At 46.2% G+C, this 20,223-nt stretch overlaps 2 protein-coding genes across 2 annotated transcripts; both read right to left on the bottom strand.

The window, feature by feature from the left end:
- Positions 1 to 216: 216 nt before the first annotated feature.
- On the bottom strand, positions 217 to 1,347 carry LOC127320935 (xyloglucan endotransglucosylase protein 7-like). The gene is made up of 2 exons (XM_051349996.2): positions 1,081 to 1,347; positions 217 to 992 (listed from the first exon to the last, which is right to left on the bottom strand). The coding sequence occupies exons 1-2, from the start codon at positions 1,345 to 1,347 to the stop codon at positions 396 to 398; spliced, it is 864 nt and encodes a 287-aa protein (XP_051205956.1). The 3' UTR covers positions 217 to 395.
- A 13,103-nt stretch (positions 1,348 to 14,450) lies between these two features.
- On the bottom strand, positions 14,451 to 15,940 carry LOC127320952 (xyloglucan endotransglucosylase protein 7-like). The gene is made up of 3 exons (XM_051350016.2): positions 15,622 to 15,940; positions 15,386 to 15,486; positions 14,451 to 15,274 (listed from the first exon to the last, which is right to left on the bottom strand). Exons 1-3 carry the CDS (start codon positions 15,791 to 15,793, stop codon positions 14,687 to 14,689), a joined length of 861 nt encoding a protein of 286 aa, XP_051205976.1. The 5' UTR covers positions 15,794 to 15,940; the 3' UTR covers positions 14,451 to 14,686.
- Between the last annotated feature and the right edge of the window lie 4,283 nt (positions 15,941 to 20,223).

Consider the following 20,223-nt stretch of genomic DNA (forward strand, 5'->3'; position numbering starts at 1 on the left):
CCTACTACAGATTTCAAAATCTCCAAATCTATCAGATTTTGACATTTTTATGCATCTCCGATTATAAGGTATTTCGAGTTGAAATTTTGTAAATACGTGGATCGCAACATTACATACATCAAGATATTTTTTTTTTCAAAACTTTAAAGTATCATTTTCGATTTTTCTTAAAAAACGAGCTGTGTGTAGCTCGAGCTACAAAAATCCACACTCGGCTGTTCAAAATAAAAATAATTACAAGATAATATGGAGCAAAAGGGATAAAAGTCCATGGGCAAACAGAATTAATCTAGTCCCAATCAATTCTTGGGGACAACATATACTAGTGTGGTAGCTCCTCTTCATCCTTGGTGAGTGTATAAGAATTAATGGCGGTCGACCCATCAATACTGCTGCTACTGCTGCAGGTAGCACTCTTTGCCCGGCACCTTGCCGCCCCTGTAGTCGTCGCAGTAGTTGTAGATCCTGTACTTGCTCTGCAGGTCCAGCATCTCCTTGTGGTGCTGGGGATCGAGCCCGGGGCAGTACTCCTGCCCTTGGCTGAACAGCCACGCGCAGCCGTAGACGCATTCTTCGCTGCCGTCACACGGGCAGACGTCGAGGACGAGGTCGCTATAGCCGGCGACGAAGGGGGCTTGGCTCCAGTCGGTCTTGATCCGGCCGCCCTGCGTGGCCCAGTCCTCCGCCGCCCAGATGCTGGAGTAGCCGCGCATCGGCTGCGTCGTCGGGTAGGGGACGCCGTCGCTCTGCTGGTAGTTGCGGAACACCCTGATGGCGGCACCGTCGACGTACCAGACGATCATGCAGGGCGTCCAGGAGATGGTGTAGTTGTGGAAGCCGTCGGTGGGGTCGAACCAGCCGGGCACGAACTGCATCTCCCTATTGCCCGTGCCGTTGGCGAAGACGTTGGTGTGCAGCGTGTAGGGCTGCCCGGTCTCGTTCCCCAGGAACTCGAAGTCGATCTCGTCATGGTACTTCCCTTCCGACGACGTCTGAATTACAGTAATACCATCGATTACTTCAAATCCAAATAGAGAAAATAAGTTAATAAATAATGATTTTTTATGTAGTAGCTAGTACGTAGTATGTGGTGACGGTGCCGGCCGAGTTGCCTGGGACCAGCTTGATGAAGGTAGACACGCTCCCGTAGATGAACTGCTTCTTTGTGCGCAGCAGGCAGCCTGAGCTGTTGCTCACCAGAGACATGTTGAGGCTTTGGCCGTCGGGCGAGAACGCCGCGTTCTGGGGCTCCCACTCGATGGTGCAGTCGTCACGGAAGCTGGCGCCGGCGAGGCCGACGGCAGCCACGGCGACGGCGAGCAGGAGAAGGGCTCTCGAGCGAGCCATCTTCTTCTTCTTCCTTTTTTTTTTTGTTTCTGTTCGGTTTTGCTCGAGCTTCAGTTACCTATTCTGATTTTGGAGTGCCACCAAGTGTGTGATGAAGATGTAGATGGAGCCAGGGGGGCTTATATGCCCCTGCCCTACCCTGAACTTCTACGTGTTGCTGCACATCTGTGCTCATTGTTTCAGGTCAAAAGAGAAGTTTTGGTATGCACGTAGGCTAGCTAGAACGACATGATTATTCTCTCCAGATATTGCAGGCCAGCTTCGGTTCTTGCTAGGTTCAGGAACGCGTCGGGTTTGTATTCTCTGGTATTTTCACATGGTTCGTGTATTCCCCACAACGTCGATTCGTACTTGCGACTCTTGGCTAGCTGTGGCCGGCGAAGAAGAAGCAAACTATGCATGCATTACATTGTTGGTTTCCATTTGGCACCTCGTTTGCGTCCGTTGACAGGAAGGAACTAGCGATTTGATTAATCGAGGATTCGTTTTGTTCCTTTCGGATCCGCGGCACGTTCAAAGGAGAGAAGTATAAACCTCATATTCTTGTCGGCCTGCAAGTTATTTTGGTACTAGAATATATGTGTGTGCGTTGGCTGCATACACGTAGCACTTTTTTTTAGAACAATAGGAGTATAATACATAAAAAAATGCACACAATGCCGCCTTCATTCATTCAGTTAGTGAGTTGTTTTTTCGATAAAGAGAATATATTAACATAAGAGATATACCAATTACACCCAGTCTGTGCAACAAGCGTAAGACCCTAATGATAGTACGGATGCACATAGCCAAAAAAAGAGAAAAAAACTAAGAAATAAAAAGTCCCGCGGTATCCAGCCCTAGCAGCAGCAATATATCCACCACCAAGACAACAACTGAAATCCAGGCTCTCCAAAAGTGACGCCTCTAAGAAGGGAACAGTGCACAAATGTTGTTGTCGCCCGATTAAAAGATCTTAGACTTTCACCCTGAAGATAGTTCCCACTCTCAAAATAATGCCTTCAACAAGGCAATTGCCACGCACAACCAATTAAAGCCAGGCCTTGGATTTTCACACTGAAAGGTAAGACTCTGAACTTCACATGTGTTGTCTGCTCCGAAACCAGAATACCAAGCAAGTCCCTCAACATCACATAGACTTGAACCTCCATTGCTAGCACTCCAATCTGGCCTTCATGATATTGTCCTCCTCTGATTTCACCATGAATCAGAATGTCATCTGATGGAAACACATAACAGAGCTTCGCGCCGCTCCTTCCAGAACAATCGGAATAAAAGCATGTGTGCGCGTGACCGAATACCACCCGTTCCAGCAAAATCCAGGCAAAAGATGGATTGTTACATTCGCCGGCGGAGCTTTCCGGAACTCATCACTCTGGCTAGATGAAGAATTGAGTACATGCATTAAACAACATCTCACTTACCTCTAGGGGAGGGTTTGGTAGTGCATGAGAGATAGAGGAATCTTGATCTTGTTTTGGATGTTACAAGGGGAAACCCCAGGTAGCTAGGGTTGGATCATCGGGGGTCTCGATCTGGTCATGAGTCTCCTGCAAAAATTTCAGGGCAAGGGGGGGTGTGAGACAATGGGCGGGGCTGCAAGGGACTTTGGGCGGGCAACACTCATAGATGTAGAAATCGATTCCGTGGTAGTTGGCGACGAACGGCGTGTGAATTCAGACATTCATTTGTCGGCAGACCATACGCTGGAGTAGGCGTACAACAGGAAAAGAATTTGTAGAAATTTCAACGGAAATTCGCGAAATTGACGGATGTTCACAAGAGCCGAGAAAAGGCCCATATCGTTCGATTTTTTGGGGCCCGTTTTGATTATTTTTTTTGGCACAACCTGGTCCGCATAGCACAGGCATCCTTTGATCGTTTTGTTAGAGCATGTATAATGGTGGAGAAGACATGTCTTCTCTTAGCCATCCACCTCATCTAGAGAAAGAAATAGATATAAGTTGTACAACACATTATCCCTTCTTGTCATCTCCAGAAATTAATGCTAATTGATTAATTCATGGAAAGAAATTAATTTGCTATGGGAAGACAAATGGTACAACGCATAAAATAGTGTTTCCTTATTTTCTTAGAGATCATCCCTTAGCTAAGGAAAGAGAACCTTCTCTTCCTTACTTTTCTCTCCTCCAACTAAACAAAAATCCTACGTGATAGCTCTAAGGGAAGGATGACATCATCTTATTGTATATGCCCTTAGGTTTCCCGTGATTCCTGGAGTGACCAGGCGGCTGCGGTGTTGGTGTGAGCATGGCTGGCGACGAAAGTGGACGCAGCAATGGCGGGGGCAACAAGAGGAGTGTGTAGAAGGATGGAAACAATGGCCGCTATGAACGTCCAGTCGACGATGACAAAGAAAGAGGTGGCAGAGCCGCCGGCCGGAGTGACGAGGCTGACGCCGTGCTGCGCAACAGTGCTTCAGGTGAGTTTTCAGCTCATTGTTCAATATATATATGAGTTACTTGATTAAGTAGGTTCATCTTCAATCTTCATGAAGACCATCACTGTCAAATTGTTGCGCAATTTTTGTAGATGAAGTACGTACATATAGAGGCAGGCACATGATTATAATTTCAGCTTCAGTTCGTTAACAGTAGGAGTTGTTGTGCAAATTTTTGCCGATGAGGTCTTAGCACATGATTACGGTTTCAGTTCGTTGACACTAGGTGTTGTCGAGTGAATAATCTTACCGAGTTGAGTCTTAGCACATGATTACAGTTTTGGTTTGTTGATATTTAGAAGCTGTCAACTGAATCTTACCGAGTTTTACATTACAGGAGATAAAAGATAAATTCAGATCCCTAATCTCCTCAGACCTATCCACCTGACCTTTTTGCCAACACTTCACCAACTCGGCACAATCAACCTCAAAAATAACCCCAGTAAAACCTCTCTCCGTAGCATACATAAAAGCATCTATGAGAGCCAAGGCTTCAACCGTCACTGGGTCTGACATTCCAATATAGGACTTGCACATTGCACCACAAAATCCAGTAGCATCTCGTGCCACTAATCTAGATGCGGCCAAATTTAGTTCCGCCTGAATGCCTCCGTCCGAATTGATTTTGGTAAAACCATCGGGAGGCGCATGCCAAGTGCACGCCGGTCTCGGAGGTTTTGAGCTTCTTTGCTCCTCCGGAATTTCCAGAGTATGCATAGCTTCATTAATAAAATCCATGGACTTTGACGGGTTAAAAACTGCCTCACCATGGGTCACCTTATTCCTTGATGTCCAAATGGTATACATCACCGAAATAATTCTTGCAATATCCTTCTCCGGAAAAAGAGAGCCACATAAAATGTCCCTTGCCCAGGTAGAAGGATGCAACCTTGGTAGTTTCACCAACAAAATATCTTTTGCAACTGCCCAAAACATCTGTGCATGACTGCATTTGATCAAAGCATGAAACATACTTTCATATTTTTCTTTGAATATACTATAAGTGCTATCAACCATGACATGCCACCGTGTAAGGGTCCCATAATCGGGAAAAATTCCTCGAAGAACCCTCCACCAAAACACACACACTTTTGGAACAACACAAAGCTTCCATAATCTCTTCCAAACATCAGTCTCCGTCGAAGATGAAGGAGGAGCATCAATTCTGGCCAGATCATCAGCCTGACCCTTTGCCACAATCGCTCTATAAGCAGATCTGACAGAGTAAATACCAGATTTCGCATGAGCCCATGCAAGAAAATCCTCACCTCCATTATATCCCAGAGGTATTCTAATAATTGCATCTGCATCAGGCGCAAAGAACAGCTCTCGAATCTTGGGTACATTCCACTAATGATCCGTAGTAATAAGCTCATTCACCATCATCATCATCATCATCATCATCATCATCATCATCATCATCATCATCATCATCATCATCATCATCATCATCATCCTGTAACCGACCCATTGGCTTCATAGAAATAGACGCCGGAATCCAACTATCCTGCCAAATGGAAATAGTCTCACCCAAGCCCACTCTTTTGATCAAACCTATCATCAAAGCTTCTCTGCCGGCCAAGATGGCTCGCCAAGTTCTGGAAGCAGCCCTTGGCGCAGTAACCTCCATGAAATTACAGTTATGGTATTACCTTGTTTGGAGAACTTGAGCACGCAAAGACGTTTGATTTCTGATTAATCTCCATGCTTGCTTCCCCAACAAAGCCACATTAAAAGCTAGCATATCCCTAAAACCCATACCACCTTGGTTTTTCGGAATAGCCAATTTGTCCCAGGCGATCCAATGCATAGATCGTTTATCCAGATTTCCACTCCACCAAAAACCTCCCACCAAAGAATTAAACTTCTTGCATGTTTCCTTTGAAAGTTGGAAACAACTCATGCTAAATGTAGCCTTGGCCTGAATAACTGACTTTAACAAGGCCTCTTTTCATGGATAGGACAAGTTCTTCTCCGCCCAATCATTGATGCTACTGCGAGCACTCTCAAGAATATATTCAAACGCTTCACTTGTTAGCTTTCCAACTGCAGTTGGCAAACTAAGATACTTCTCGCTAAAAGCCCATGTCTGAATATTCAACACTTGCTTCACCTCCGTTCTATGAGCTTCAGAAGTACATGGACTGGAAAAGATGACACTTTTCTCCCTGTTAACTCTCTGGCCCGAAGCTTCATTATAGAGACAAAGTATCTCATCCAACCGTATTGCGCTAGCACTTTTAGCATTGATAAAGAACAAGATATCATCGGTAAATAACAAATGTGAAATCCATGGTGATTTGTTGCAAACTCGCACTCCTCTGAACTCCCATGCAAAAATTATGAAGTAGAGCTGTTAGACCTTCTGAGCATAGTAAAAACAAATAAGGAGAAATCGGGTCTCCCTGTCTAATTCCACGGGAAGGAAAAAATGCCTCAAGAAGGCCACCATTAACCTTGACAGCAAACCTGACAGTAGACACACATCTCATAATTAGCTGGACTAAAGATTGTGGAAATCCCAACTTCAACATCATAGCATCAAGAAAAGGCCATTCAACTCGGTCATAAACCTTCATCATATCAAGTTTAACTGCACAATGACCCTTCTTGCCTTTTTTTTTCTTTTCATTGTATGAATGCACTCAAAAGCCACCAAAAAATTATCGGTTATCAAACGACCAAGAACAAAAGCAGATTGCTCCTGACTAATGGTATACTCCAAAACTGGTCTCATTCTATTTGCCACCGTCTTAGTAGCCATCGTGTATTAGAGCATCTCCACTCGTCTCCCCGACGAGGCCCCCGAACGACGTTTTTTCCATCCGGACGGCGTAATTCGGCCCAGTCGCGCCCCCGGTTCCTCGTTTTCGTCCGGATTTGGGCCTAAATTCATCCGGCGATCCCACGCCACCCCCGGCCCCCCGGGGAGCGCTCGGGGAGTCCGGATGAAACGAAAGCGCGCGTGGCCCCAACTTGTCGGCGACAATGGCCTGGGTTTGTACGGCAATACCCTCGTCTTCCCGATCTACGGCAATACCCTCGTCTTCCCGATCTACGGCAATACCCTCGTCGAACGAAAGCTTTGAACTCTCAAGTGGTGCAACATAGATAGATTATATATATTTCGAATATAATTCGAATGAACATAAAAATTACATATAAAAACTTTAAAACAAACTTAAACTACTTCTTCTTCCTACATGGCCCCGCCTCATCGTCGGGGCGGCGACGCTTCCGGCTCGTCACCTCCTCGTCGGAGGAAGTTGGGTCCTCCTCCTCGTCAGTGTCCTCAGCCTCTTCGTCATCCTCCTCCTGCTGCTCCTCCTCCTCTTCCTCGGCCTCTTCCTCGGCCTGCTCCTTGGCCTCTTCGTCCTCCTCCTCGTCGTCATCCCATGCGTCCTCCTCCTCGTCGTCATCCCATTCGTCCTCGCTGGCCGGCGGGGGGGAATCGTCGCTGCTGGACGATGCAGCTTTATCCCACCAATGGCGCCATCCAGGCGGCTTCCCCTCGCTGTCGGTGTCCGATGGCCAAGAGAGATCTCTCATGGTTGACGGAGGATGGTGAGGAGAGAACAGATGAATGGCGTCGGCCGTCGTAAACCGTATATGTAGGTCTCTCGACGAAGAGAGCGGCGGTTGCTCTTCCGCGGAGTTCGTGCTCCATTACGGCGGTTCTCGCATCGAGGCCACTTCGGCCGTTCCCGACGAGTCGTTTGGGCTCTCCAGACCACTTTGCGACGGTTCAATGCGTCGAGGGCACTCCGACGATTGCCCTTCCCGGTGACTGCGCCGTCGCTATGCACGCGGTGGGTGCGCGACCATGGGCTCGCGGCTGGGAAAATGGGCCTCCCCAGGCCACAAAATACATCCATCCGGCGATAAATAACGCCGGATTTCGGCCTGGGGAGCCCCAACGGCTGGGGATGCTCTAAGATAGTGCATAGAGAAATAGGTCTGTACTGTTTAATGGACTGTGGATTGCGCACCTTTGGAATCAAGGTTATGGATGTATCGTTTATTGACTCAGGTACCTCTCCCACGCCATTTATAAATCCCAGTACTGTTGCAGTAAGACTTTCTCCTATAAGGTCCCAATGCCTTTGATAGAAACCTATTGTAAACCCATCAACCCCTGGAGCTTTAGAAGGATGCATCTGAAACAGTGCCTTCTTAGCCTCATCTAGGGTGAATCCTTCACTCAATTTATCTCGATTAGCTTGTAAAACCTTTTCCTGGACATGGTCTAAAAGACCACCCATCACAGGGGTACCATCTGAGGTATACAAGTCTGTATAGAAAGTTTGGATCTCCTCTCTCACGGATTCTGCATCATCACACCAAGATCCATCACCGTGATGCAAGGTAGTGATAGTATTAATTCTTTTTCGTTGAGCTGCATAAGCACGGAAAAAAGCAGTGTTGCGGTCTCCAGAATTTAGCCAATTTATTCTTGATCTCTGCTTAATCCATATTTCTTCCTGATATAGTGTGTCATTTATCCTCTCGATCAATTTCTTTTCTTCAGATAATGGGCCTCTACCCACAGATTGCATCCGAACCCTCTCAAGTTCTTTCCTCAGATTATCAAGGTTCTTTTTAAAATTTCCAAAATTGGCAGTACCCCAGACATCTAGGGCGGTCTTCATACATTTTAGAGTATTAGCAAAACCGCCCAGCCCATTACCTTTGTTTTCTCCCTCCCAGAGTTGGCTCACAACCCGATCATAATCTCCATGAGTTTGCCAAACATTTTCATAGCGAAAAGTGTGCCCCCCCGTCGGCCTTATGTTGCAATGTGTCCTCAAATCAGTAACCACCATACAATGATGTACTCACATGCTTTATCTTAACCACTTGAAACTGCTGCAAGAGTGCTGCATTGCCCAAAGATCTATCAATCCGAGCTTTAACATTTTCTCTTCCTTCTTTCCTATTATCCCGGTATAAGGCAAATGTGAAAAACCCAAGTCTTGCATTTCACAATCCTCCACTGCTTCTCTGAAGTTTCTCATCTGCCATTCATCTATAGGATGCTCACTAAAATGTTCAGTAGCATGCAAAGTTTCATTAAAGTCACCACAACATAACCACGGAAGATTTTGGAGCGCATGAAGATGTCTCATCAACGTCCAATTATTATGCCTATTCTCACGCCTGGGCTCACCATATAGTCAACCTCCATGGAGGAATAGACCCATTTTTATCCTGCACCACCACGTCTATATGATGTGCATTATAACTCTTCAAGTCGACTGTAACTGAACACAACCAGAAAATACCAATTCTACCACTTAGACCATCACTATCAACAACAAATCCAAATCCTCCGGCAAAACCAAAGGTGCTAGCTAACTTCTCAACACGCTTTCCTTCGATCTTTGTTTCCATTACAAAGAGCAAAGTGGGATCTAACTGTTTCACTAAACCGCGAAACTCTCGAACTGCCTCGTGGTTCCCAAGCCCCCGACAGGTCTGCACAATTCATTGATCCAGACGCGGCTGCTCTGCAGCTCGCGCCGATGAACTAGCTAGCATGTGTCGGTGCCACTTTCTTCTTCTTAGGGTCTTGGGTAACCCCACCTTTATCGTTAACATTCCTTGTAGTTCCCTCCCTCTTGGATCCCGCAATTATTGGATGATAAACAGTCAGTGCTTTATCAGTATCCATAGGGTTAGTTTGCTGCCAAAAAATACCCCTAGCAAACGGTGCCCGTCGCCCACCTCTCCCCATTGGTTGTCTCACTGGTTCAGAATTTTTAGGAGGGACGGTTTCGCCATTTTGCTCCACTCCAGAATCATCTGCTTCAAACACCTCATTCTACTGAACCTCATAAGAAAAATCTGCATAGGCCCCCTCAGCAAATGGTGGGCCATTGATCTTCTTTTTCTCATACGGAGCACGTAAAGCCGGGCACCAAGGCGATTTTCCTTCTTCATCCCTCTCATCTGGTGTCGGACAAGTAACAAAAGAGTGGCCCAACAAACCACATGAAAAGCAGAAGTACGGTAAAAATTCATACTGAATATCATACCAGAAAGTTTTCTTCAAACGCATTGAATCCAGACCAACCTAGCGCTGAATCGGCTCATTAACTTTCATGAAAGCTCGGGCACGTAGGAAACGTCCTACTACATGACCTTCTTTATTTGTGTCCAGACGCACAAATTCTCCACACCACACACGATCGCGATCCCATTCACATCCGAATTCAGCGATGAACAAATTTGGTCCACCATCATGGAACACCAATCCCTTCAGATTACCCCATGCAGGACGCATAGCTTCGGCAATAGTATTGTAATGGAATTTTTTTGGAGCTAGGATCTTGCCTGCCAACACCCATATGAGTTTGACAACTTCTTCCTCCTTGTCATCAATGATCAGCTTATCCGCCTCGGCGGCGGTCAATTTTAGGTTACCCATCATCGCCTCCATAGATTCACTAGCCTTCCCCGACGCTGAAGCATTCGAGTCTAGGCCCGATCCAGATGGATCCTTCGCTGGTTCCGTTGCCGCCATGGTGTAGAAGAACACCCGGCTTCCCCAATCCAATCGCCAGTTCTCCGCTGGCGTGGTGGCCAAAAAAACCTAACGGGAGAAGGACACAAGGATCTCGCCCCGCTCAACCTTGCACTCCTCCGCAAAGGAGAACCCGCTTTCCACCGGCGAACACCGGCGGCCAGAGGTTCGCGCCGTCTCAGAAGTCACTAGAAACCCTAATCGCTCCAGGGAGCCGGAGCGGTATTTACGGACCTACAAAAATGTAAGTTATCTTACCGAGTTGAGTAGCACACGGAACGCTCCACCCTGACACCATCCTGGAACGCTGAGGCCTCAGCTGGGCATATATATTTAATAGAGCTCTCATAATAAATTGGATGTAACAAAATTTCGAATTTCTTGAAACTTTTCAAAAAAGTTGACCAAAAGGTTCAAACGAATGTATTCATATTTGTGCAAAAACATTTGAATTTTTCTTCGAAATTTCCGAATCTCTGAGAGGGACAAATTTTAAATATGAATGTTTTTTAATTCATATCCTTTTTTCCATGGTCATTTGTGCAACATGTTGTGAATTTTGTGAGATTATATAGTACTTTTGTTTAAAGATACTATTGGTGTGATACGGTCATGACTCGACTCGACGGTAGTATTGCAAATTTTGAAGTACAGAAATACATGTTTTTTTTGGTTTAATGTATGAAATATATTCACCGTATGAAACATGTTTGTACATGCATTTATTTTTTATTTGGATGATCGACTAGCTTGCTGATGTTCCGCAGTGTTCAAAGAGATGGGAGTCTCTAGCTTAAACTGGAATGTCGATGAAAACATATATGCGCCTGATGGTGATGATGATTCTAGTTCTGAGGATGGATCCTTATCATCCTATCAAAATGTAACTCCAGAGGATGGCCACCTTGGTGCTCATAACGAGCAGAATGGTCACGAGTCAGCGTACTCGGAGAACATGAATGAAGTTGATTATTTCTTGCATGGCAACGCAAATAATAAAAGTAAATCTTACATTCTTTGTTTTTAGTGTAGGTGGTAGCCGGTGCTCACAATGATCATGAGTGTCAAGGGTATTCAGATATGGAAGTTGGGCATGCTCAAGATAGCCTAGAAGTATTGCATCGAAAGAAATTGTATCTGGAAAATAGGAGTGAAGTATGTACTCCCTCCATTCTATGAAAAGTGTCTTAACTTTTTATAAATTTTGATGTATCTAGTGTCCAGATACATTCAAATTTAGACAAATTAAGACATATCTAGATGCATCGAAATTTAGACATATCTAGATTAAATTTTAATTCTAACGGCTTTCGAGCAATTGTCGGGTCTCAAGATTAATTTCCATAAAAGCGAATTATTCTTTTTCGGTGAGGCCAATGACAATGCCAACCTTTGTGCCGACTTGTTCGGATGTGGTCTCGGCTCCTTTCCGATCAACTATCTTGGTATTCCGATTCATTATCGGAGACTAACATTGGCGGAGTGAAAACTTGTCGAGGAAAGACTTCAGAAGCATTTAAGTAGTTGGAAAGGAAAACTGCTGTCCCTTGGGGGGAGATTAGTGCTCATAAATGCAGTACTTACGAATATGGTACTCTATATGATATATTTCTTCCATCTTCCCAAAGGAATCTTGAAAAGATTCGATTATCTACGTTCAAGATTCTTTTGGCAAGGGGACAGCGAGAAGAAGAAATATCGGTTAACTAAATGGAGTGTTGTATGCCGTCCAAAAGATCAAGGTGGACTTGGTGTTCATGATCTTGAAGTAAAGAACATGACTTTGCTAGGAAAATGGCTGGCCAGGTTATTAACTGAGGATGGTATATGACAACAACTTTTAAGAAAAAAGTACGTGGAATCAAAAGCGTTATCTCAGGTATTTTGGAAACCTGGAGACTCTTACTTTTGGGCTGGCATTATGGCAACTAAGAGGCATTTTTTCCCTTTTGGTTCGTTCTCCATAAGGAATGGGATGGAGATTAGGTTCTGGAAAGATAGATGGTTGGGAACAACTACTCTTCGGGAACAATATCCAGCTTTGTACAATATTGTTCGTTATAAGGAAGATACTTTGCAGAAGGTTATGAAAACTTCTCCTCCCTCCATGACGTTCAGACGTGATCTAATTGACCCCCGTTTGATTAGTTGGAATGAATTGCTACAGAAGTTAGCTTCAATACAATTATCTGAGGGGACTGATGAATTCCGATGGAGCCTCACCAAGAACGGTGTTTTCTCGGTTAACTCATTGTATAGGGCGCTTACCATTCCTAGTCAACCGGTTATCAATAATTAGTACATTTGGAAGATGAAGATACCACTAAAAACGAAAGTTTTTGCATGGTACCTTCGTCGCGGTGTGATTTTAACCAAAGACAACCTTGTTAAACGCAACTGACGGTTGTAAGAAATGTGTTTTCTGTCATCAAGATGAGACAATAAAACATATTTTTTTCAACTCTAGGTTTGCTAGATCTATATGGTCAATCATTCAGATGGGTTATACCTTATACCCGCCTCGTAGCGTTGCAAATATATTTGGGAATTGACTAAATGGGGTAGATACTTGGTACAAAACACTTATCAGAGTGGGCGCGATTGCAGTCGTATGGACGCTATGGCTATGTAGAAATGACAAAGTTTTCAGTGACAAGAATTCTTCTCTCATGTAGGTCATTTACCGATGTACGGTTTTGCTCCGTTCATGGTCGCCACTTCAACGCTTGGAGGACCGAGACCTCTTTATGGAGGTGTCTACATGGTTGGAGAACACGGCCAAGGAGTTTATTTCCTGACATGGGTGGCTGCATATTAGGTGGATTGAAGCCAATGTAGCATAGTCTAGCTTGGCTTTTTCGATCGATCTTTTATATTTTGTTTAAACTTCATCTTTAAACGGCTGTGTGCATCTTAGTTATGCAGAGGCTGGGTGTAATGCTTGAATTTTTGAGTAATGAAGCACCCTTTATCGGAAAAACAATCTAGATCAAATTTAGACAAATTAAGACATATCTAGATACATGTAAATTTGGACAAAATTAAGACATATTTCATGGGACAAAGGGAATAGATTATTTATGTATGATAAATAATGAATGTAATCATTGAAATGGCAACTTATATTTTTTGTTATTAGTGGTGTAGGTGATATCGGGTGCTCACTATGAGCATGAACATCAGGGACAACCAGACGTCCAGACATGGACGTTACGAGTAATGAAGATAAGCAACAATCACTGGATAGGTACTTGAGAATAATGGGCATGACATTTGATTCTAAAACGGCATATTTCGTGTGGTACAATAGCTATGCGAGAGAGCATGGCTTCAGCATTAGAAAGGGGAAGGTGAAGCGAGGAAAAGGTCCTTCGGCAGAAATACGATTAAGGCGATATGTCTATTCGAGTGAAGGGAAACGTGTGGAGAAGTCCTTAACCATGGAAGGACGCAGTCGTAGGCCAAGACGCGCGACTCGCTGCAACTACAATGCGCGTCTCACCGTGAAGCGTGATATATCCCGTGGAGTCTGGATTGTAAAAGGTTTCAACGACAATCACAACCATGTCTTGGCTAGGCCGGACGAAGTCCGGTTTCTTCGGTCTCATAGAAAGATTAGGAGTCTCCAGAGTGCTGATATATTATCATCGGGAGAAGCTGGGATGAGAAAGAATGTGATTATGAATCACTTCACCCGCAAAAATGGCAAGTGTGACGATGTAGGAAAAGACAAGCGACCAAGCCGGCAGGTGTGCGGCGCTCGCAATATTCCAGGTCATAAAAAGACACAACAAAATATGCAAACTACATCCGAAGTAAGTTTATGTTAGCTTTGTTGCTTACTTGAATCTACAATAGTTCATCCGTACTAAATTTTGAAGTCTTATGCAGCAATACGGTACAAGAGGAAAAGTAGAAGCGGAGCTTTATTTGTCAGTGGCGGAAATCAACTTCTGCATAGAAGATTGATGGTTGCTTGAGGAAATTTAGAATCACCATTTTTCATATCACGTCCTTATGTTCGAGATTGTAATTTTCTTGTCACTAGCAAGTGTTCCATGTGTTGAACGACAAAATGTGGTGCTGTAGAATATACTCATAAAAAAGAGCTCCAAAATGTGTTGGTGTAGAATATATATTCGAAAAGAAAAAGAGCTCCAAGCTCTTATATTGGTTCAAGAAAAATATATATGACCCCTTACAAACAAAAGAACAAACGTTTAAATATAGATAGAAGCGAAAAGAGAACTCCAAAAATAGTCTATGGACAAGAGGTAGGACTCCTCATGGACAAACATTGGGAAATAATCAACATGCATGAGCGGCGAGCACGAATGCCAGCCGTGGGTGTTGATTCAGTACTGGGGCAGGCTGCACTCGACGCCGGGCACCTTGCCGTCCTTGTAGTCCACGCAGTAGTCGTAGATCCTGTATTTCTCCTGTACCCACTGCATCTTCCAGCGCTGCTCGTCGGTGAGCCCGCCGCAGTAGGGCTGGCCGTAGGCGCCGGCGCAGCCGTAGATGCAGTCGCCGCCGTAGCACTCGCAGATGTTGAGGTCGATGCCGTGGTAGTTGGCGACGAAGGGGGAGTGGGTCCAGTCGGTCTTGACGCGGCCGCCCTGCGTGGCCCAGTCGTCGGCGGACCAGATGCTGGAGTAGGCGTACATGGGGCGGCTCGTCGGGAAGGCCACGCCGTTGCTCTCGCGGTAGTTGCGGAATACCCTGATGGGTAGGTCGTCGACGTACCAGACGATCATGCAGGGCGTCCAGGAGATGGTGTACTTGTGGTAGCCGTCGGTGGGGTCAAACCACGGCACGAACTGCATCTCCTTGTTGCCGACGCCGTCGGCGTAGACGTTGGTGTGCAGGGTGTAGGGCTGCCCGGTCTCATTCCCGAGGAACTCGAAGTCGATCTCGTCGTGGTTGTCACCCAACGACGATAGCTACAGTTGATCCATCGATCATCGGAGAAATGTCAATGAGTGTTGGTCATCTCTAGCTTGATTCAATCCTTGAGCAATACATGTGAAACAGAAAACGAAGAAGGTTCTTACGTAATATGTTGTGACGGTGCCGGCAGAGTTGCCCTTGACGAGCTGGATCCATGTGGAGACGGTCCCGTAGATGAACTGCCTCTTGGACCGGATCATCGAGCCTGACACAGCCACGAAAATACAATCATGGAAATGGAATGAGATCGGTCTCATCAATCGACAAACCAAAGTGCTTGCATTGGTACAACTGTACAAGGGACAAATTAAGGAGGAGATTTCATTTAAGATCGACTGACCTGAGGAGTTGCTGACGAGGGCGAGGGAGAGGCTATTGCCAGCATCGTAAACCCAGCAGTTCTGGGGCTCCCAGGTCGCGTCGCAATCGTCGTTGAAGTTGCCACCGGACACAAGCCCAAAAGCCAAGCCAAGAAGAGCTAGCACCGGAATCAACGCTCCAGGCTTCCCCATCTTATTGAGCTGGGTGATCGATCAATGCCCTCTTTCACCTGTAGAATCAATGGTCTTCCTCTTCGTCTTATTCAGAGCTTGAGAAATGGATGGGACATATATAGTGCGTAGCTTGAAACGTTACAGGTGGTCAGGTAACATTATTATAGTGGGGACTAGAGAGAGACGACTTGTTGGATTGGAAGATGCATGTACACGAACAAATTTTCGAAGTGGTGATGCACGCACGTCGCGATATCTGTGGGACTGTGGATGCGCGTGGAATGATGAGGATGGTAAAGCAAAGGTGGTGGTGTCGCGGACACGTAGTTCAGGGAACCGACGCCAGGGCCGGCTCTGGCCCAGGGCAGCGGGTGCGACGGCCCGGGGCCCAGCCAAACTAGGGGCCCATAGCAAGAACTTTAGTACATAGGTATTTGTATAAGAAAAAACCATTATAGGCCCATCTATTCAATGGGAAGATAAAAGCAACGCCTCTCCAGGAGCCAATCATCTGTCTAATCCCAATGTACACGCACGACACACACAGCTGCTCGTTCGATCGTTCTCTAGAGTCCGGACGCCTCTTCGTTTTCCTATACGTTTCTAACATGCACGGATTATTTTCCTCCGCTATAACCATGAGAATTGTTGAGACCATGAGAAACATGGGGACATAGATGGACAATAATTTTGTGTATGAAATCGATTATTTTCCTCCACTATAACTATAGGGCCCATTCATAAAGTTCGCCCTGGGGCCTCTGAAAATTCAGAGCCGGCCCTGACCGACGCATGACTTCGCTTTGGCAACGTGCCTGACATCCCAGGGAATACTTGTGCCGGACGTCTTGGCATCATAGCCGTTGCCCCTTCCGCCGGCATCATTGTTCTGCTGCCCGGCGACCGGAGTGAATCATTCTTGCACATATGACGAAGCGAGTTACCAACCGCGACACGGACAACTGGACGAGAGATGCTCAAATACATTGAAAATCTCTATATAGTGCACACAAGACAAACCCCGTTCTTTCGGCACCTTGTTCTCACTTTCCCTTTTTTCGCTTCTCCCTCTCCACACGTGCGCATCTCTGTGCTCTCTTATCCTTCTACAGGTTCACTTCGGCCGCTGCACCCATAACCGCTGAAGAAGATGACTTAGGGCATGTACAACAGTCGACGGTAAGCTGTCTGTATGGGTTAACACGTAAGAATTTGGCTGAGGTGGAGGAAAGGGAGGGTGGAGAGAGAGAAAGAGCCCGTCAGTAAACTTACAGACGGTCTGTAGCCGAAAGAATCGGTCGCTACCCGATGCAGTCGTGGGTTCCTAGCTTCATGCCACTGGTGGAAAACGGGGCTTCAGGCCTGGTGCGTTTGGGCTATCAGTCCCGGTTTTCAAATCGGGACCAATAAGGTGGGACAAAAGGGCACCGGGTCGAAAGGCCCCGCCACGTGGTGCGGTCAGGGTGCTCGTGGTGGAGGACCTTTGGTCTGCAAGGTCTCTGCCGCGGCAGAAAATTGCCATTTCTCTGCCGCGGCACAGGTTTAGGGTGGAGCAGCGTTTCTCTGTCACGGCAGAGAAACTGCCGCGACAGAGTTTCAGCAATGCATATATACATCATTCAAGAAACCACAAAACATCGTCATGAATATATAGACAATGTCAACAGTATACGTAATGCATGCATATTTACAATATAGGGATTTCTATTTTCGTGCCCTCGGTTCCTTAGTTGTGCTCAGTTTTCCCCAGCCCCTTAGTTTTTCCTCACATTTCCCCAAGTCCTTGTTTGAAACCCGCAGAAGGCAGCTCAGACGGCAGGATTCCCGTTAAGTTGACCGCTCCGTTCTGACGTGTGGGGCCGCGTCGTGTGGGCCCGCGTTGCGTGGGGCTGGTAGAAAGGGACCGCGTGGGACAGGACGAGATAGCGTTTGGTTGCACGTGAGCAGGAGCTGGGTTTTGTCTCTCTCGGCCATTGGCATTTCCCTTTTAAGAGTACCTTTTCTGCCTCCTTCTCTCTGCCTTTTTTCACATAATTAGTATCAAATCTAGAGAAGCTTGCATTTCTGTCTTTCTTCAATTATTATTTGTGCCTTTTGGCCCTGGTTGTTTTCTCAATATGGCAGCAAATCTAGTAGGGAGCCCAATCTAGTACTCCATCTGGTCCATATGTATGTAGTTAAATCTAGAAGCAAATCTACAGGGAATGTACGATAAATTCACAAGGTCATATAGTAGAATAGGGATAGATAATATAGATAATAAGCTGCATTCAGCAGCCAAACATAGTAGGGTTCGAGGTTCTTCACAGCAGTACAGCACCATCATAGTAACAACATAACAACGAGGGATCCCTAGCTAACAACAAAGGGATCCCAACAACAAAATGGAGGAGGCAGCAGCAGCACACGTCCAGGACTCCGCCTACCCCATCTGCCTCTGCCTCCACTTGTTGCTCCCCTTGGGAGCCTTGGGCTTGAGCGGAGGCATGCGCCCGCCGGAGATCTCCACCCGCTGGATGCTGCGGAGGTGCATGCCGAGCGCCAAGTGCTTGGCGCGGAAGGAGTTGGGGTTCACCGACGCGCCGACCTTGGGGTTGGTGTGGCCGATGTTCTCGGCATGCGTGAGGACGCAGTTGAAGTCAGTGCCGCCGAGCCTCCTAGTGCGAAGGGGCAACCGTAGACACCCTTGGCGACGTCGAGGTAGGAGACATATCGGCCGACCTGCAGCCTCCGCAGCACTGGCGAGTCTTGACGTCATGGTGCTCGCTGCCGCTGCCGACGCCGCCGCACAGCTGATCCATATCAAACGGGAATTTATTAGTGAATGAGTTGCAAACGTGCATGATAACAAAGTTAGGAAAACAGAGGCAGCCTCGGTTAGAGTGGACACGATTATATGTCTACGAGGACGGTGTAAGCGAACCAAAGCTCATGCACAACAGATTTGTACACGAAATGGTTCGCTGAACCCTCCTGTAAAAATCTGTGCCCACCAATTCATCATAGGCAAAGAAAGCAGATTCCAGATCTGAACTTGAACACATTCCAGATTATTTGCAAAATTAAACGGTTGATATCTTTTGATTCGTGCATAAAATAAGCTGATTGAGATCCTATGATTACTTGCATAAATTAAGCGATTGAGATCCCATTATTACTTGCATAAATTAACCGAACGGCCGAAACCCAAATCTTGAACGAAATCAAGGAGGGATCAAAGCAAACTGGTATAAAATCGGCGCAAATATTAGCCCAAGACTCATCCATCCACAGATCCATCTACACCAGCACAAATAGGGTTCATAAAGGAATGGGGAACAAAAAGGAAGCAAACCGTTTTTACCTCGTTCCATGGTTCCTCTATAGAGGTGTCGTAGCGGTTCGGGGCGGGACGTACGGCACCGGCTCGTAGGGGTCCCATCCCGGCGGGATCTGACCGCGACCGGCGGCAGCAGCCTCCGATGCACCGGCGGAGGCGGCGGCGGCGTCCGTTGAGGGGACGGCGGCGACGTCCGTTGAGGGGACGGCGTCGAAGAGGGAGCGTCGCGCTTGGAGCCGACGGCGCCGTGGACGATGGGATTGGCATTCTCCTTGTCCATCTCGCCGTGAGAGGAGAGGGAGAGGGAGAGAGTTTTTTGCTTTGGAGAAGATGATGGGACGTGAGAGAGGCGGTGTTGCGTAGGCGAGTGAGAGTGACGAGAGATAGTGGGAGGAGGCGTCTATAAAGGCAAGGGGTGGTTAATGCGACCCGCGTCCCTACGCGTCCACCGCTGCACGTCTGCACGTCTTGGACTTACGCAATGCGCCACGCGTCCACGATTGCACGTCTTCGACACGCACCGCGACCGGCGTCTACGCGTCAAATATTGCACGTCTTTCATTTCTGCACCGCAACACGCGTCCTCGAGTCTAACCCTGGAAATTTAGATATACTCATGTATAACCTCGAGCATTATACTAGCATTTTTGTGTGCTCAGTTTTCCCCTTGAGTGCTAATACTTGGCTAGTGCAATATGCTCAGTTTTACCCTCAAGTAGCTGGTCAACAGACAGGTCAACAAATGGGATTAACTAGTTAAATGAGTCATTTAATGTGCAAAAATTCCGAAAAATAGTGGCACATACTCATGGAGTCTTCACCACAAATTGCAGTTCTCAAAACATAGATAAGTCATAGATAAATCAAGTTTTACCACAAATTGCCACTTCTCAAAGGCCTTCTCAAATCACCTAGTAGCTATGAAGGTGCATGGTTTTCCACAATAAGCCCTTCCCAAAACAGCTTTCCCAAAACATACTTTGTCTAAATGAGGCCACAATTCTCACACTCATGTATATTTGTATTGCAAATAGTTTGAGATAGGCCAAGATGGGTTTTATTCTACAAAACACGCATTTTCCATTTTTTAAATCTCATATTTGAATCCCTTAGTCTGTTTATTACATAG

This window comes from Lolium perenne, chromosome 6 (assembly GCF_019359855.2).
Source record: "Lolium perenne isolate Kyuss_39 chromosome 6, Kyuss_2.0, whole genome shotgun sequence".
In the NCBI taxonomy this organism is placed as follows: Eukaryota; Viridiplantae; Streptophyta; class Magnoliopsida; order Poales; family Poaceae; genus Lolium; species Lolium perenne.